Source organism: Cinclus cinclus, chromosome 3 (genome assembly GCF_963662255.1).
Source record: "Cinclus cinclus chromosome 3, bCinCin1.1, whole genome shotgun sequence".
Taxonomy (NCBI): domain Eukaryota; kingdom Metazoa; phylum Chordata; class Aves; order Passeriformes; family Cinclidae; genus Cinclus; species Cinclus cinclus.
The window spans coordinates 69923495-69940683 of NC_085048.1; the positions used below are offsets into that span (position 1 = coordinate 69923495).

The 17189-nt window shown below is 36.4% G+C and overlaps 1 protein-coding gene across 2 annotated transcripts in view; it reads left to right on the plus strand.

The window, feature by feature from the left end:
- The first annotated feature begins 364 nt into the window (after positions 1-364).
- SIPA1L2 (signal induced proliferation associated 1 like 2) overlaps positions 365-17189 on the plus strand; it is a 72105-nt gene continuing 55280 nt past the window's right edge. For both annotated transcript variants that reach the window (XM_062490165.1, XM_062490166.1), the window contains exons 1-4: positions 365-1829; positions 7902-8035; positions 9410-9598; positions 14408-14582. In XM_062490165.1, coding sequence (XP_062346149.1) covers positions 365-1829; positions 7902-8035; positions 9410-9598; positions 14408-14582 — 1963 coding nt within the window. The remainder of the gene's footprint in view (positions 1830-7901; positions 8036-9409; positions 9599-14407; positions 14583-17189) is intronic.

Genomic DNA, 17189 nt, shown 5'->3' on the forward strand with positions numbered 1-17189 from the left:
AAGTCACTTTAGGTCCATCCAGTTTCATGGGGTGTTATGTATATACAAGCAACAGTGGAAACCTACTCTTACTGAGTACAAGCATTTTAACACCTTTTTTTTTTTTTCCCCCTTATGAACAGATTTAAGAAATTTGTCTGGATTAATACTGAACTGAATGCATCTGAACTGAAGGAAATGTTTTGAAATTCCTCTCCTGACAGAAACTGTACAAAAATGGCACACTGAGGTTCCTGCCTGCACCTGTGGGAAGACTGTAACAGTATTTTTATATTGCAGTTTATTGGCCCATAAAAGACTATGTAATAACAAATGTAACAGTAAATTTATGCAATAGTAGTGTTTCTCCTCCCACTGACTGGACATGAGTGATCAAAGGTCTTTGCAAGAAGATAAGCACAAGGTTAGCAGAACGTCCTCCAAGTTCAGGGAGTCTTCGAGAAGCATGCAATCTGACGATTATTTCGCTAGAAAACTTAAAGCCTTGAATGGTAGCATGGGTCCTCCTGTTTCTTCAAATGCCTCTAGCAAAGCTGAAAATAATCAAACAAATGGTACACCAGCCGTGCCTAAAATGGGTGTTCGAGCAAGGGTATCTGAATGGCCTCCTAAAAAGGATTGCTCTAAGGAACTGAGTAAAGCTGCTTGGGAAAACAGACCTCCAGCCAGTTATGAAGGTGGTGGCTCAGTGCTTCCAAATGCACAAAATGACCAAAGCGATGAACAGCAAGAAGAGCTAGAACTGGAATTTGCAGAGGGAAAATACTCAATTGGAGATCTTTTTGTTCATTCACCTCAAAGGGGGCTTCATCCCATACGGCAAAGAAGCAACAGTGATGTGACAATAAGTGATATTGATGCTGAAGATGTGTTAGACCAAAATGCTGTAAACCCAAATACTGGAGCAGCTCTTCACAGAGAATATGGCAGTACTTCTTCAATTGATAGACAAGGCTTGTCTGGAGAAAATTTTTTTGCAATGCTGAGAGGATACAGAGTGGAAAATTTTGAACATAAAACCATTGCTCCTTTTGGATTTTCTGAGTTTTTCCACTGTGATCCTACGGTTTCTCCGAGTCTACATGCTGCTGCACAGATTTCCAGGGGAGAATTTGTCAGGATTTCTGGGTTAGATTATATGGATAGTGCCCTACTTATTGGTCGAGAAAGGGAGAAATCTTTCAAGAGGAGACTTAAATCAGAAGCAGTAGAAACATCTCTGTTTAGAAAATTGCGAACAGTTAAAAGTGAGCATGAAACTTTTAAGTTTTCATCAGACCTGGATGATAGACTTGACAGAAATGTTCGTTCTTGGAACTGTCAGAAATGTTTTGCACATTATGATGTTCAGAGTGTTTTGTTTAACATAAATGAAGCAATGGCTACCAGAGTAAATGTAGGAAAAAGAAAAAATATCACCACTGGAGCTTCAGCTGCATCACAAACTCAGATGCCAGCAGGCCAGAGTGGAAACTGTGAATCTCCTTTGGGAAGCAAAGAGGACCTCAACTCAAAAGAGAATTTAGATGCTGATGAGGGCGATGGGAAAAGTAATGACTTAGTATTGAGTTGCCCTTACTTCAGGAATGAAACTGGTGGGGAAGGAGATAGACGAATTGCACTTTCTAGGGCAAATTCAGCATCTTTTTCTTCAGGTGAAAGTTGTTCCTTTGAGTCCTCTCTGAGTTCTCATTGCACAAATGCTGGTGTTTCAGTACTGGAGGTACCAAGAGAAAATCAGTCCATTCACAGAGAGAAAGTGAAGCGTTACATCATAGAACATATTGATCTTGGAGCATATTATTACCGCAAGTTCTTCTATGGAAAAGGTAAATTTTTCTAATGCAAATGTTCAGACATAACCATGCATTAAAATTGTTTAGTAAATATTTTTTTTTGTTGTTGTTTTCCTTCTCTATAGAGAGACCTAGGTATTCCAGAGAATCGTTAAGCCTGTTACTTTTGCTTTCTCAGGGCAAAGCAGTGGGTTATGTATGGTTATGCACGATCTGTGTGAGTTCATTAAGTGATTTAATGAAAGGTCATATAACATAGCCCATAAGCTAACTTCTCCAACCCAAACTTTCTTGATCAGCAGGAAGAAAAGACATCATTTATATCCAGTAGATGCATTGGAAATACTGGTACTCAGAGTAGAAATAACTGTTTCCCAAAAGGTAACTCCAAAAGTGAGTGTTATGTCATGGAGGCTTCTGACTCTTTTCTAGATTCAACTGTCTTCAAGTGTCTTGAGACCTTTCACATTGTATGCACGTGGACATACTCCTTAAACAGAGAGCTTCTGATGTTACTTAGTTTTTCAGCTTAAAGAAGGATGCCTTAGTGCCTTTCTCCTAGCCTTACATCCCTTTCTTTTAGGATGTGTTCATTATGCAAATGTGCCAGGATACTCCTGTCAGCAGAGTAATTATCTTGGCTTTAATCATTATTCAGATAAACTGTTTCCACTCTGTGATCTGCCTTGATAGTCTGCATTCAGTACTGGCTTGTACAATGTGGATGAAATCCCTGGTTTTGTGGGAGAACCCCAAAAACCTGTCTCTGTCCTTTCTGTATTGCAAATTACAGCCAGGTCTTCTTGCTTTTATTAAAAGAAAAGGTCTGCTTCTGTTTTTAAAAAAAGCTGTTATAGCTTGATTCTTCTTGTTCTTCTTGAAGTCATACTTCCTCTGCTTTCTGACTATATTTGAACATCAGGAAATAAGCACAGTACTGCTACTCCTTCCTCCTGTAACCCTTTAAAAGGGACTCAAAAGATGATCCAGTACAGTGCTAGTCACAATACAATAGACACTGAAAACATATTAGCTGTAAAAAAAAAGGCAAGGAAGAAAAGAATCTGGATCTGTGATAGAAGAGGAAGAAAACAACCCACAGCTAAGCAAGGAATGGGCAGTAATTTCACAAGTTCTAAACAGATTTCAAGCTAGACAGGTTTCAAATTATATAAAAAGTGTTGCAGGAGTCAGAGTGCAAGAGAATGAAGGCAAACTTTTAAAAAAAGGGTGGCACATTTTTTTGTGAGGGGCAGAGAGAAGAAAAGATTGGCATTCACAAAAATTAAGGGAAGACTATCAGTAGACAAAGGTAGTGGCAGGATGGGCAGGGGGAATTGGGGAGACAAGAATTAAGCTGTATGAAAGAGGACTTGTTTATGAAGTGCTTCTATCTTGGATGAGTTACAAGTGCTGAAGCTCAGAAGCTTCTGTGAAGAAAAATCTTGTCAGAGAAATTGCAAAAAGAAAATGCAGATACAAACTCAAAGCCACTTTAAATACTATGTTATAAACAAACCTAATAACCTTCCTGGAAAATTGGTGTGAATGCAATTAGTTTTTATTAACTTCTGTTCTGAAATAGTATCAGAGTTTCTCAGCGTTTTATCCCACATAGTGTAACACTAGGAAACTTGAATTGTTACTAATTGTTCTCTAGGTAGAGTTCTTCAAGAGTAAATATGGTGTGATTCATTTAGTATCCAGCAATTAATTATTACCTTCTCACCTTTACAACGATATGTAAGCCATGGCCTGTTGGGCATTATCTTTTGGTAGTGCTGTAACAGAAGCTACATGAGAGAAATCTCCATTGAATGGCTTTTAAAACACAGCAAGTCAGGGCAAATAAGCTGATGAAACTAAAATAATAATAATTTTTAGTATCTAAAATCTGAAGGGAGCAAGTATGTAAGGAATTGCCACATTAATTCCAATTGAATACAGTTCTCACCTAAGCAAAACTTACTGTGGATAGAAGAAATAATCTGGATGTTTTGTGGTGGGCACCAAGATGTCTTGCTGCTGGCCTGAACTTCCATATTGAAGAGAAAATTTGGCATTTATGTTCATACCGGGTCTACATTATGCTGTTCCATGACAGTGAGCTCTCCTAGCTGATTTTTAGATTTAGTTGTGCACTTAATTTTACCAAAATCATTGTGGAAGGACGAAATAAAAATTTAGTAAGTAATAGTTACTTGTAGACACAATCACTGATTTCTGTTGCCTTTAAGAAAATACATATGATGAGGAAATAACTTTCTGAACATTTGATTTTGTTCACAGTTGTATAATTGGCACTTGTCATCATACCAGTTTTATTTCTGTTTTAAGATGCATGGAAGAAACACCCTGGCATGTGTAGCACTAATTATTCCATTCCCTTTCAAGAAATATGAGATTTGGGATTCGGTGTTTTCTGAAATGAGTTGTAGTTTTATACTGCATATTTATAAGCTTTGTAACTGTTGTTGAAATCAAATCTATTGCAACTGATATAAAATATGTTATGCTTATTGAATATGTCTTCTCAGTTTCCAGTTGAGAATTTTGCAAGCTATAATATATTATTTAATCTCACTGTTTTGATTATCATTGTTGTGTCCATTTCCCCTTCTTCAATTAATCTTGTAATTCCTTGAGACTTGTTTATTATTACTATGCTTTTTATTTGTGGGATTCTTTCAACCATTTAATGTGTGTCTATCTGCTGATATGGGATTGGAAAAATGTCCTAAAAGAAATGTACAGGCTTAGCAAGCTATTGGTATTAACTCAATTTTGTACAGTTAAGACTTTTGTGTTAGGAGAAAAATAGACAACTCTTCCTAAAAATGAAAAAGTAAAAAGTGACAAATATTTTAGCATTTCTCTAGGTCTCAGAAAATAGTACTTAATTTTTTCTTTTCTCCCCAGATGGTTCTTTTAAACAAACATGAGCACAGTTTAGTGAGCTTAATGAGTTTGTACTTTTTGACGCTAAAAAAAAGATGCTTTCCCCTAATCCCAGAATATCAGAATACCTAGAATATCAGCTTCTTTACTTCTATTTTCTGAAACTGGTTTATCTATTTTATTTTTAATGCATGTAGATAATGTGTTTGGGTTTATGTCTTTCATGTTGTACAAGAAATGAATAGGTATCTGCACACACTTGCATTTTTCTGGTCAGTAATAATGCAGCCAAGAAATGTAGTAACTCTTTAATACCCTTTTCTGGATTTACATCAAAATGGAAAGCTCTAGACTTCTAACTGAGGAGTTTAGCTTATGCAGCTGTGGGGAGCTTTTATGTTACTGGGAGTGTTTGACCTCTGAACTTCTCTCTCCCTCTCTGTCTCTTCTCTGTGAAGTTCTGTTCTATTTGATAAAATTGCCTATTTAGACTCAAAGTTTTAATTTAACACTGGGAAGTCCATAGGTACATTATTTATCCATGCAGGCAGAATTCTCAGACTGGGAAAGGAATGTAGTTGGAGAACATGAGCAGATATTTTAATGCCTGTGCCTCTTTGATTCCAGGTGTTCCTTCCTGAAAAAGTTGTAATGCCCTGATTCTCATTTTCCTTCCACTAGGAGATGGATTGGAACCATCTATGTATTTCATAGATGGATTTTTGAAAGACTACTGGAAATCTAATTTAAACTTGATTTGAGAAATAAGACTGTCTTTTACATAGAGATTATTTAATTATTTTTTATTAATTCGGAGAGTATGGATAACTTCTTAGTGGAAGACATTACGCATTTCTATACATATTTCTATAAATACATTACTTTAAAAAAAGTATCAAAATAGCTCAAAAATGCTAGAAAAATGTTTTTTAAACCCAGACAATCTTTAAGGATTGGATAAGGAAATTAGTAATTATTTTTTTAAATATGGGATTATAGCATAAATTGGATTGGAAGACATTTCTGCAGGCCGTCCAGTCTAATTCCCTCTTTAAAGTTCCCTTTAAATATAGGTTCCAAATAGGTTGCTCAAAACCAGTTTCCCTTTACCTGTCCCTTTAGCTTTTTTACAGTATCTAATGGATGGAGATTTCACAATCTCTCTTGGAAACCTGTTTGTGTTGGATTCCCCCCACTCAGAGGCTTCATCTTGTATTGGCTGCATCTTGTTCTTTCACTTTGTGCCTTTGAGAAGACTCTGTTTCTCCTTTCTCTACAACCCCCCATCAGCTTGTGGGATGCAGCAGTTATTTCCCCCATTAGTCTGCTCTTCTCCCCCTGCACAAGCCCGTTTCTTTTAACCTTTCATCATCTGTTATATTCTCCAGCCCTCTAATTATCTGTAGTTGTCTGCTGGCCTTGTCCCACTCTGTCCAAAACTGGACACTGCTGCTTATGTGGCCTTGAAAGTGCCCAAACAAAAAGGTGTAATGTTCTCCTGAGCTGCTGCAGTGCTCTTGCTCACATTGTGGTTGCCCTCCATCTCTGCTGGGAGTTCCTGCTGGCTGCTGGGCAGCCTGTGCTCACAGGGACCCCAGTCCCTTTTCACAGAGAGACTCCTGAGGCAGTTGGACCCCAGCCTGTTGTATGAGCTTGTTCTGTTCTACATGCATTTCTATGTTGGTCTTCATAAGACTTTTTGAGTCTGTTTTCTTGGATTGTCAAAATGGGAGTTTGTTTTAAAGTGTCAGGTTGAAAACTTGAAGTGGTTTAGGAGTTGCTTCACAAGCATCCCAGCTGTCACAGCTCAGCAGTAGCTGCCTCCAGGGAAAGGGAAGAGTGGGAAGTGAAGCACAAACACCCTACAGCTGTAGGATTCTACCTGTGGGGCTCTGCCTTTGGCTGTTTTTGTAAGAATACAAAGTTTATTTCAGTATCTGCCCTGTGCACATGTTCCTCATTTGTTAAAAGCCTGCTGTCATCTGTTGCACCCATCTACAGTCCTAACCTCCAATACATGAACTATTCTTTTAGAACTTGGTCATGGACAACAACTTGTTGAGGATGCACTCCATTCCATCATTTAGATAATGTAAAACCCTACTAAACCTTATTAAACAGTAACATCTCCACTGAGGTTATAAATTCTGATAAACATTTTAGTAACTGGCCACTAATTGTAATTATTACTGATCAGAGTCCTTTAAGGTCAGCTCTCCAGCTGGCTTCCATCCACCTTGTACTTTGCATGTCCAAACCATGTCTTTTCAGTTTAGCTACAGAGATAAACTATGGGAGACTGTGTGAAAACATTGTTAAAGTACAGATGGGTAATATTCATTGCTCCTTCCTCATCCATAAAGCCAGTCACATCACAGCAGAAAGCAACTGGGTCATGCACGGTTTGCATTTTTTAAATCTATGCAGGCTGTTTCCAAGTGTCTTTTTGTCCTTTTTGTGCCTGGAAATGTCTTCCATGAGAATCTGTTCCTTAATTTCTCTGGGAAATAAGATTTATCGTGACTGTTCTATGGCTTCCCAGACCCTCTTGTCCTGTATTAAAGGTGACTGTCACTACTCACTACAATCTTTCGAAGGTGGTAAGGAGGAGCCTCCACGCAAGTCCTTATTGGTCACATGGATTTTAGTGTGTCTGGTCTCCTTAAATGGTCTCCGATGTGATCTTCCTCTTCAGCTGATAGTGCTTTACTCTCCCAGACTGGACCAGTTGCCTCAAGGATGAAATTAACTATTCATCAGACACTGAAGAGTTACTAGACTCAGTTTTCTCTTGTTGAGACTGGGTTGCTGCTTTGAATGTGAAATTGTAAATAAGAATAAGAATAAATCTTATTTGTTTGAAGATTTTTAGGTTTTCTTCAAGATTATATGTAGATAAGTTTCACCAAACTAGCTTCCTACAGCATGAAGCAAAAAGATTAGTTTTGTGGTAAAAAAGCGGGGGGAAAGAATCATAGTAGCAGCAGTTGCAGTAATTTATGTGATATGAGTGACCATTTTGTTCATCAAAATTAGCATTTGTGTTCAGAAGATCACCAGCTGGTGTACGCACATACCTCACAGTCCAAGTAAAAATTAACTGATTTTCATGCTGCAGAATTTTTTTTTTTTTTTTTGAGATTTGATGAAAATTTTCTAGGAGATTCATACTTCACTCTTATCTCTTCATTCGTTCCTGTGCAAAAGAGCATCAGAACTACTTTGGAATAGATGAAAATCTTGGACCTGTTGCAGTCAGCATCCGGAGGGAAAAGGTTGAAGATGTGAAGGAGAAAGAAGGATCTCAGTTCAACTATCGTATCGTTTTCAGGACAAGTGAGGTAATGTTCATTCCATAACTCTACAAAGCAATGGAAAAGTTGACTTTGAGCTTAGGGTACTCGTTGTTTGTCTGGGGATATGTTGCTAACTTTGAAAGTAAATCTCTTAATGGGAAAGGATGTTTCCTGTATCATTAGTAAATTTACTTCCTCCTGAACAAAGCATTCCTTTTCTGTACCACATACAATTTTTGTCTTGTTGAGTGAGCACCCAAAAGGAGGTAAGTTGGCTGAAGAGAACTGCAAGGTGCAAGCAAGGGAACAGATGTTAACACAAAGATAAGTGTGGATCAGGCTGCTTGATGTTGTGTTTTTAATGATAGAAATAAAGATTAAGAAATGTAGGGATAAATGGAGCTGTAAAATCTGAAAATGTCTAGTATACTGACTTGTTTTTATTTTTTCATTTCAAAATACTTTCTTAAAAGCTTTTTTGTGACGTGTTTCTATGTACTTCTACATGGATGAGTTGTAGAAGGAGTATTAATATATTCATAAATAACGTTCTTATTTGAAAGAAGAATTTGCCTGTGGTTGCTGTGTGTGAAGTCTCATAGCTTCTTTTTCAACAAATTTAGTATCTCTTGCTAAATGATTTCTTTATCACAGCAACTACCTTAGATTTGTATGAAAACACACATTATTATTGCAGAGAACAACTGTAAATTTTCGGAAACCTTAGGAATATTGATTTTTATTTTGACTAGGATATAGAGAAGTGTTAGCTAGACCTCCTGATATCGCTGGCCTCTTGTGCTTTTGCAAACAGATGTAAAAACAGATACAGATAATAGATACAGTTTTTGTTTTCAGTCTAGGGGGGGTTTTTTATGGCCAAAAATGGGGTGTCCATGTATGTATGTGTGGTGAGGTGATCCAGGTGACCCAGTTCTAAGAAATTACTCTCTTTTTGTCAAATCCAATGACGATAAAGCAGCATGGATTAAATCGTAGGTGAATGGGTTAAGTAAAGTTGTGATTGGCTATAGTTTATCTCACATGTCCAGCCATACATTTGACTAATGTGTTTGCGAGGGTAGTATGACAAAACTAAACTATTTTTAGTTTACTGGTCTTTAATGCTTTCCCCCTCCCCCAGAAAAGGAATATTCTTAGTAATTGTGATGAATCGTTAACATGCTTCATGAATTTCTTTAAGCAAAAAAAATCCATCTGTCACTTAGACAGTGAAAACTTGTCTGCTCTTTGAAAGTTACTTAGTATTTTTTTTTACTGGTTAAAAAAATAAATTAAAATTAGGATGTTTTCCTTTCCATTTCTGTTTTCCATGCTTTTGCTAAAACCTCAAGTTTTTATCTCTAGGCTTTAGAGTATTAGAGCTTAAAATGTTTGTGTGTTTTACCTGTACTGCAGCTTACTACACTTAGAGGAGCAATTTTAGAAGATGCCATACCATCCACTGCTCGTCATGGCACGGCAAGAGGTCTGCCTCTCAAAGAGGTGCTTGAGTATGTAATACCAGAGTTGAGCATCCAGTGCTTGAGACAGGCATCCAACTCGCCCAAAGTACCTGAGCAGCTGCTTAAACTGGATGAGCAAGGGGTATGTAGCACATGGCCTTCTTTGTAAAGACTATTCCTTAGATAAATAGAAGAAAAATATTATTAAATATTTTGCAGACAGTGCTGATTGACATGGATCTGTAATGCAAACCATTCAGTTTCTTGGTTTTAGAGAAAGCTGTCTATTTTCACTAACAAAATGAGATTTGATTTTTTAAGCAAATTCTTTTTAAAATACATTTCACAGGAAAAAAATATTGGTCTATGGAGGTTGTCTTTCAGTGGCTGAGTGAGAGAAAGATTATGAAGTTTTAACATCAGTTAGAGGGAATTTTCACTATCTGTATTTGTACTTTAATGTGTACAAATGTTGAATGCAAATGAAAATACATCTAAAACTTGATTAGCATTGGGTGTGGGTGAGGAGGCAAAAGCATGTTATATCTTAAATCTCTGCATCTAAAATTTATGGTTATTTTTTACAATACCATTTTATGATATGCTTGCTGTATTCTTACTAGAATACAATACTTCTGTATTCATAGAACTGAAATCATGATTGAGACTAATGAATTAACTGCATGGCAATAAAATGTTCGAATGGCTTAAATTTTGAGAGAAAATGGTGAAGTTTATTAGGTTCAATAAGAGTGAATAGGCTTCATTCAAATCTAGTAGTTAAATTTATTGTTTCTGAATATTTTGTGAAGCGCACGCTTATAATGGTTTTTAAATAATTGTTTTTTAAGAAAAATGTCCATTTAAATTGAAGATTTTACTTTGTAGGTGAAAGTCAGTATCCAGCTGTTGAAGCCCAATCCAGTGATTGAACCAATTGATTATGATGGTGCTACAGTTAATTTTTTATTGCTAACAGTTTCAAATGTGGTTATTGCATCTAACATCAGTGGCATCTACCGGAATTCTTCTGTCTTTCCTTGTGCTTGTAACAATTACACAGAGCAGAGCACATGTAGCCAGAGGAACGGAATTAGCTTTTTTTGGATGGATTGTTAAGCTGTCTTTTATATATTAATTTTAGTACTTTTGTTCACATTGGTATTCGAGGATGGTGTTAATTTAGCTGAGTGTTGTTGTTTTCTTCTTCGTTTGTCAGTTTTTCTGGTAAAACAATACAGGGAAATCAGAGGTACTGAATTCTGAATCCAAGAATTCCTGATGTGCTTTTGCTGTCTGCTGTTTGACCTTCAGAGTGAGTTTAGGTTAATCTAGTAAATAATATTCACTCTCAGAGGGGCAGTATGTTCAAGGCAGTACTGAGTATGACTGTGTTCGATTTGATCTAAATGTTTTCCCAAACTCACTGACAGTGTTTCCCAAAAACTGGAAATGGAGATTGTCCGTTGAACTGACCAAAGTGATTCTTTAATCATCATCTCCTCATTTTGAGAAACAGCAGTATATAGCACTTCCTTTTATTTTGTGTGATCAGTTCTGAAATTCCATCCTATTATTAAATGGGCTGTCACCTGAAAAATGTAATATTAATATATATCTTATATACTGCTTATTCCAAGGTAATTACTTGAACATAGACAGAAAGCTGTGCAAAGAACTGGCATAGGATCCATTTTTGGTTTTAATCCTCTTAGGTACTTAATGCATTCAGTTTATTAATAAAGTAAATACAAAAATTTAACGCTTGGCAACTGAAGGTTTTGACTTGTGGAAACACCATGAATTTAAAAATATGAATTATGATCTAGAAGATTAGTACTGTCACCAGAGTGATAGCAATTTTGTCTAACAGAGTATTAAATGTTTGCATCATTCTGTAGCCAACTGAAGACTACTTTGATGTTTTGATTTCATTCTCTACCTGTTTGATAACTTTTCTGTGAAATCTAATATGGATTATGGAGGAAACATGTGGCTAAATTTTGTCTCTAAAAATGGCAGTAGAAACTAGATGTAAATTGGATGGTTGACCTAATTTGAATACATAAAGAAATTTCCTTTTCCCAATTTATTCTGCCATATGATGCTCATCATTAAATTAAACTGTAGATTTGCAAGAAAAGCCAACATTTTATCTGCTACTGTTGTTTTTTTAAGTTTTCTCCAACTTCCCAGTAGTTTCCCTTTCTAATTTCTGGTAATGGTTGTTTATTGTATGTGCTTTTTGGTTCCTCTCACGTCACTCTAGGGATGCTCACTTCTCTCGAAGCTATAGGATGAAGTTTAAAAAAGACCAAAGAAATTAAGCTTGGTTGGAGTGATATTTAGTGGCTGTTGTGTGTCTAATCTCTTGATGTTCCTTGACAGAAAAGAATCTAAAATCTTCAAAAGTTGTCGTTACGTGATAAATAATCTGTGCAAAAATTTGACAAGATGCCAAGATTCAGTAGCAAGTGATTGTGACAAGAGCACAATCATTTTGAGTCAGGAAGGACTGCTATGCACCTTCAATACATATCATGTGCCCAAGTTGCTAAATGGGTTTAGAAACTTTTTTGTGGTGTCATGTTGCTAAATTGTTCTCAGTGTAAAATATAACTAAATGTAAAATTTCTGAATTGGAAATAATTGAAATCAGACCCACATCTGCAGTTACTTACTTAAAAAGACTTGAGTAAGCATGTGGTACCATTTCAAAATTGGCAAACTTTTTCAATTTTAAATATTCTGATAATTCTTCATGCCAGTTAAATACATGACATAAGAAGATCCTGCTGAAGCTCATTGAGTTATTTCTCTTTTTGGCACTGACATTATAAATGTACCTTGATCTCTGCTTCAGCCACCATGATCTTGGCTGAGAGTTCTTTTACTCAAGTTTTGTAATTTCATAGTTGTAAATGGTTCTAGCACAGGAGCAGGAGGTTCAGATTACTGTAAATAAGCTTTCAGCTTGTTTAGCAATGGTGTTTTTTTATAGTATTGACTTCTTTCAAAATTGTATAGTGTTCATAATGCTTGTCTGTCTACGAAGTCAAATCACAGGATTAGTTTATGTCTTGGGCTGGTGAGTCTCAGATCCTTATTTTCAATGTCTTTTGGCTCAGTGTTTAAATGGTGAGGTGTTAGACTGTCCTTTAAGATAGGTGTACACTTCACTCCTGTTTGGAATATTACTGATATTCATGAACAAATTCAGGAATTATTGGCATCTGCAGAATGAAAAAGTCTGACTAGACATAATATTTTGCCCAGATGACTCTTTACTCTTAGTTCTTGTCCCTGTTTTTGATGGTCATTTTAGCATTTAATTTCTCTACTTGTCAATTCTAATGTGAAATCCTGTGTGGTTTGAGTTAATCTCTTTGACACTCAGTGCTGGTGAGTGTAGAGGTGCAGAGTGGTACAGAGGAAGTCTCTGCTGGGATGTATCAAGTAAAAACACTGCTTCCTGTAATCTAATGTTTGTGTGACCAGTTACCTTGCAGTTTCCTCCATTAATTGTTCATGCCAGCTTTCTGCTGAATAAAATAGTCACCAGTGTGCAATCTGGAACCTTTTGTTAAATACCTAAACCTCTTTAAAATGGGGGTCAAGGAAGCACTCTTGATGGGGATAGCACCTAATGCCAGTCAAAAGGAAAAGGCAGGAGCAAACCAGTATCTTCACCCTGCCCTGCTCCAGATTTCATTGGTCTGACTTGGGCAGCTCCTACAGTGCATCCATAACCCAGAATCCCCTTTTATCTCAGACGGTCATCCATCCCATTCCACATCAAACTTACAGCTTCTGGATCTTCTGTGTTCTAGGCTGGCCAGAACCATAACCTTATTCCATATTCCTGTCCTTACTAAGCCTGTCCTTCACCCCTAACTGCTCTCTGGTCAATGGCATTGTGCCTGAGCAGGTTCCACAAGGGCTCACCCCGACACAAAGCCTTTATCTCCTTATGACTGAGGGGCAGCAGACTGTTGTTGTCACCTGTGCTCTAACAGAAACACATCCAGCCTTTGCATAGCATGCATTTTGGACACTAATCCTGAAGTTTGATTAAGAGAGGTCCACGGCTGGAGAGTTGACTCATGAATATAGATAAATGTCTGAAGGGAATCGGGTGTGACTGATGGTCTGTGTCAGTTTGTGAAGCTCTGGTTAAGAATTATAGGGACTGCTCCATCCATGTGGAGGTTTCCTCTTTGTCAGCTTAAGTGTGCATAAAAGCTAAGAAGAAAACAGTCTGCTCAAGAAGTAGCAATCTCTCTTTATACCTAATGTTTTATAGTTTTTGTACTTTATTTTTGAATAATGTAATTTATCTGTTTAGTGTTCCTTCCATAACTGAGAAACTGTTAAGCAAAGCTATTTGAGTGAAATCTAATTTATTGATTTAAGTGTACTTTTAAAATGACAAATAGTTTTTAACAGTGATTTTATAAGGAAGGCAAAACATGGCATTTAATAGAAATTTCTGTTCTGAGGGGTTGTTTTAACTGAACTACAGTAAACTTTAAAGCAAAAAATGAGGGACAATAAACTCACCTTCTTTGAAATCTGAGAAAAAGACCAATATACAAATATTGCCAATTAAATTTTTCATACTGTAGCATGAAGTAGAGTGTGCTTTTATAGATAACAAAGTGAAAAGTCTTTGTACTGCTTTTATCTGTGTTTGAATACTGCCAATACAATTCTCTTTCAAGAGTTGGAGGGTGTCTTTTGTGGGTTTTGTTGTTGTTGTTGTTGTTGTTGTTTTTGTTCCGTGGTAACTTAATTTCCCAAATCAGAACATTTATTTTTTTTCATTTTTCGATGCTTTCTGTCAGGGGTTGTAAGAGTGTTATAATTTTAATTGTTAGTATTTATTCTGTATTGACTTTCCTTTGCTTCTCTAAAATTTTCCTTCTCATTTTTATTTAATTTTTAATTTCAGCTGAGTTTTCAACATAAGATTGGTATCCTTTACTGCAAAGCAGGCCAAAGCACAGAAGAAGAAATGTATAACAACGAGATGGCAGGACCAGCTTTTGAAGAGTTCCTTGATCTACTGGGCCAGAGAGTACGGCTAAAAGGATTCAGTAAATATAGGGCTCAGCTAGATAATAAAAGTAAGTTATATTTCAAGCTATGGGAGAAAGGGTAATTATCCATCTGATCTTTTGTAAATTGTGTTGTTTTTTCATGCTCTTGACTCTGGGTTTTGAATAATAAGATTATAGGTTAAATGAGGAAGATGAAATGTATGATTAGAGCATGTATCAAACCTTCTCTGAAAGGTCATTTACTTTTCCTTTGCCATTAGTAGAACTGAAAATCAAAGTTTATTTCATTTGTTTTAGTTTAGTTAAAATCATGAGTAAATATTAAAAATACTACATGAGTCATATCTCCCCAGGTACACTTTAACATCTTATTCTTTCAAAGGCAATAAAAATCTGTGTTTCAAAATATGGAGTAATTTCCCTTATTTCAGCTAAACATACATGCTTACTTTTACCCAACACACACATACAGTCAAGTTTTCTCACACATGCACAGTGAGCATGTAATTTATCAGCTGATAATTATTACTCTGCCTCAGCACTGTGTCAGTACTGCCATTTCCCCAGGTCTTTCAGTTTCCCTAAGTGCAGTATTATAAAAATTTCATTGTACAAATGGTTTGGATTTTGTAGCAAAATAGGAACTGAAGTGTTGCTGTTTTTAAAAAGTCAATGATATGTTAAGACACTTCTTTATTACCACTTCTTTAGTAGTTTTCACTGATCTTAAATTTAACTTAAATTCATTCTTAGCAGAATATTGACACCTGATCATATGAGCTGTGATCTAAGGACATCTAGTTACTCATCTGCTTCATTTTAACATGGTGTCAACCTAGTATAAGCATCACATTTATTTTCAGTAACATTATTGGCTTCATGCTTAAATCCATGCTTGTTTTCCTTTAATAATTCAAGATTTTTAAGAGACTATTGCATCCTATTTCAGTAGAGAATAATAGCAAATCATTTTTCAAATTAATTTGTAGAAATACGTATTAACATGCTTTGGATGCCAGACTTCTGGGATGAATTGATAAATAGGGATGAAAAATTGAAAGGAATAAGGGGTGTTTGGGTTTTCCTTTTTCTTCCCCCCAATCAGAGCATGACTGAATGTCACCTAGTAAGTTGTACATATGAAAATAAATGCTGGTCAGTCAGCAAATTCAGTTTCTGTATTTGCTGTGCTTCAGTGTGAACTTACAGTGCCGATCAGCTTTGTGTATGTATCAGTCAGTAATATGATTTTAATGTTTTACAAAGTCTGTGTGCCATTAACTATATTGTCCTGTCCTAGTGTGTTATCATAGTTTGCAACAGGCAGAATGGAATTAAGAATTCAAAAAGATACAGTCTTTAGTGTTACATTAAATGTAAAGTACTGGCTTAAGTATCACATTTTTATTGTACTTGTTTTTAAATACAATGATGCAAGAAGCATTACTGTGTGTTCTATTTAGATAATACGTTGTTCTGACTGCCTGCAGTTTCAGAGGAGTGTAATAATTTGATCTCTGGGAGCTGTATTTTTGGTAGACAGAAGGTTTCAGTAATAAATCTTGCTTAGTTCTTGTAGGAGTCAAATTTATTAAGTTTTCATATTCTCAAGTGCTTGACTAGCTGTGAGGTTTTTCTCTAAGAAGTTCTCTTATTAAATGTTTTTATTTTAAAAATTTGTTTCTTTAATATTTGGATAAGGAATTGGTCCATTTCTTATGTAACAGAGAAAGTAGAATGTGGTGGGTCACCCTATCTGGCAAATAAGCCCCTACCTCTTGTTTGCTCACCCACCCCCAGTTTGTGAGTCAAGATTAAGAGAGGTCAGTGAGTGAAGGGAAGAAAGGAAAAATAAACACCCCCAAAAAAACCCTCCCAAATAAAGAAAAACTCCAAACAACAAAAAACCCCGCAAACAACAAAAAACCCCCAACCCACCACTACATCAATCAGGCAATAACACAACTGATGCAGAGGCAATCAATCACCACCTGCCTTTAGCTGACTGATGACCAGCCATTCTCTGAGCACAGCTACCATGAGAAAACTCTCCCTGCTCCAGTTTTCCTGCAGAACATAACTTTATGGGGCATGGGATATGTTTTTGGTCCATTTGATTGGGTGTCCTGTCCTCCCAAACCCCTGGCCACCCCCAGCACACTTCCTAGGGTATGGACAGTGTGATGGGCAGGGCACTGCTGATGCTCTGTGGGCACTGTTTGGCCACAGCTAAAGCAAAGTGTTTTACCAGCACTGCTGTGACCACACAGAGAACACACAGCACCATATGGGCTGCTCTGAAGAATTCCAACTGCATCCAAGCCTGACCCAGTGCAAATGTCAAGAACATATGGAATATATTAGCTATAAACCCTTTTCTGCCCTTCTTTAGTGCAGTTTTAGTGGCATGCAGTTCCAAACCCCAAGATAAAGACATAAGAAAATTAAATTAAACTTTACCAATTCAATACTATATAATTTGTTTTGTACCTGTTTTAAAACATATCAGTCTACTAGAAATGAGAAAAAAGGTTTATTGTTGGAGCTTATTTTCTCTATCTCTTCAAAACTGTCTAAAATGCCACTGAAAGGTTATAATAGAATTAGATTTTCAGCTAAGATTTTGAAATAGAAGAGTGCAATAAGGTTTCCCTTTTTTAGCAATATTTAGGT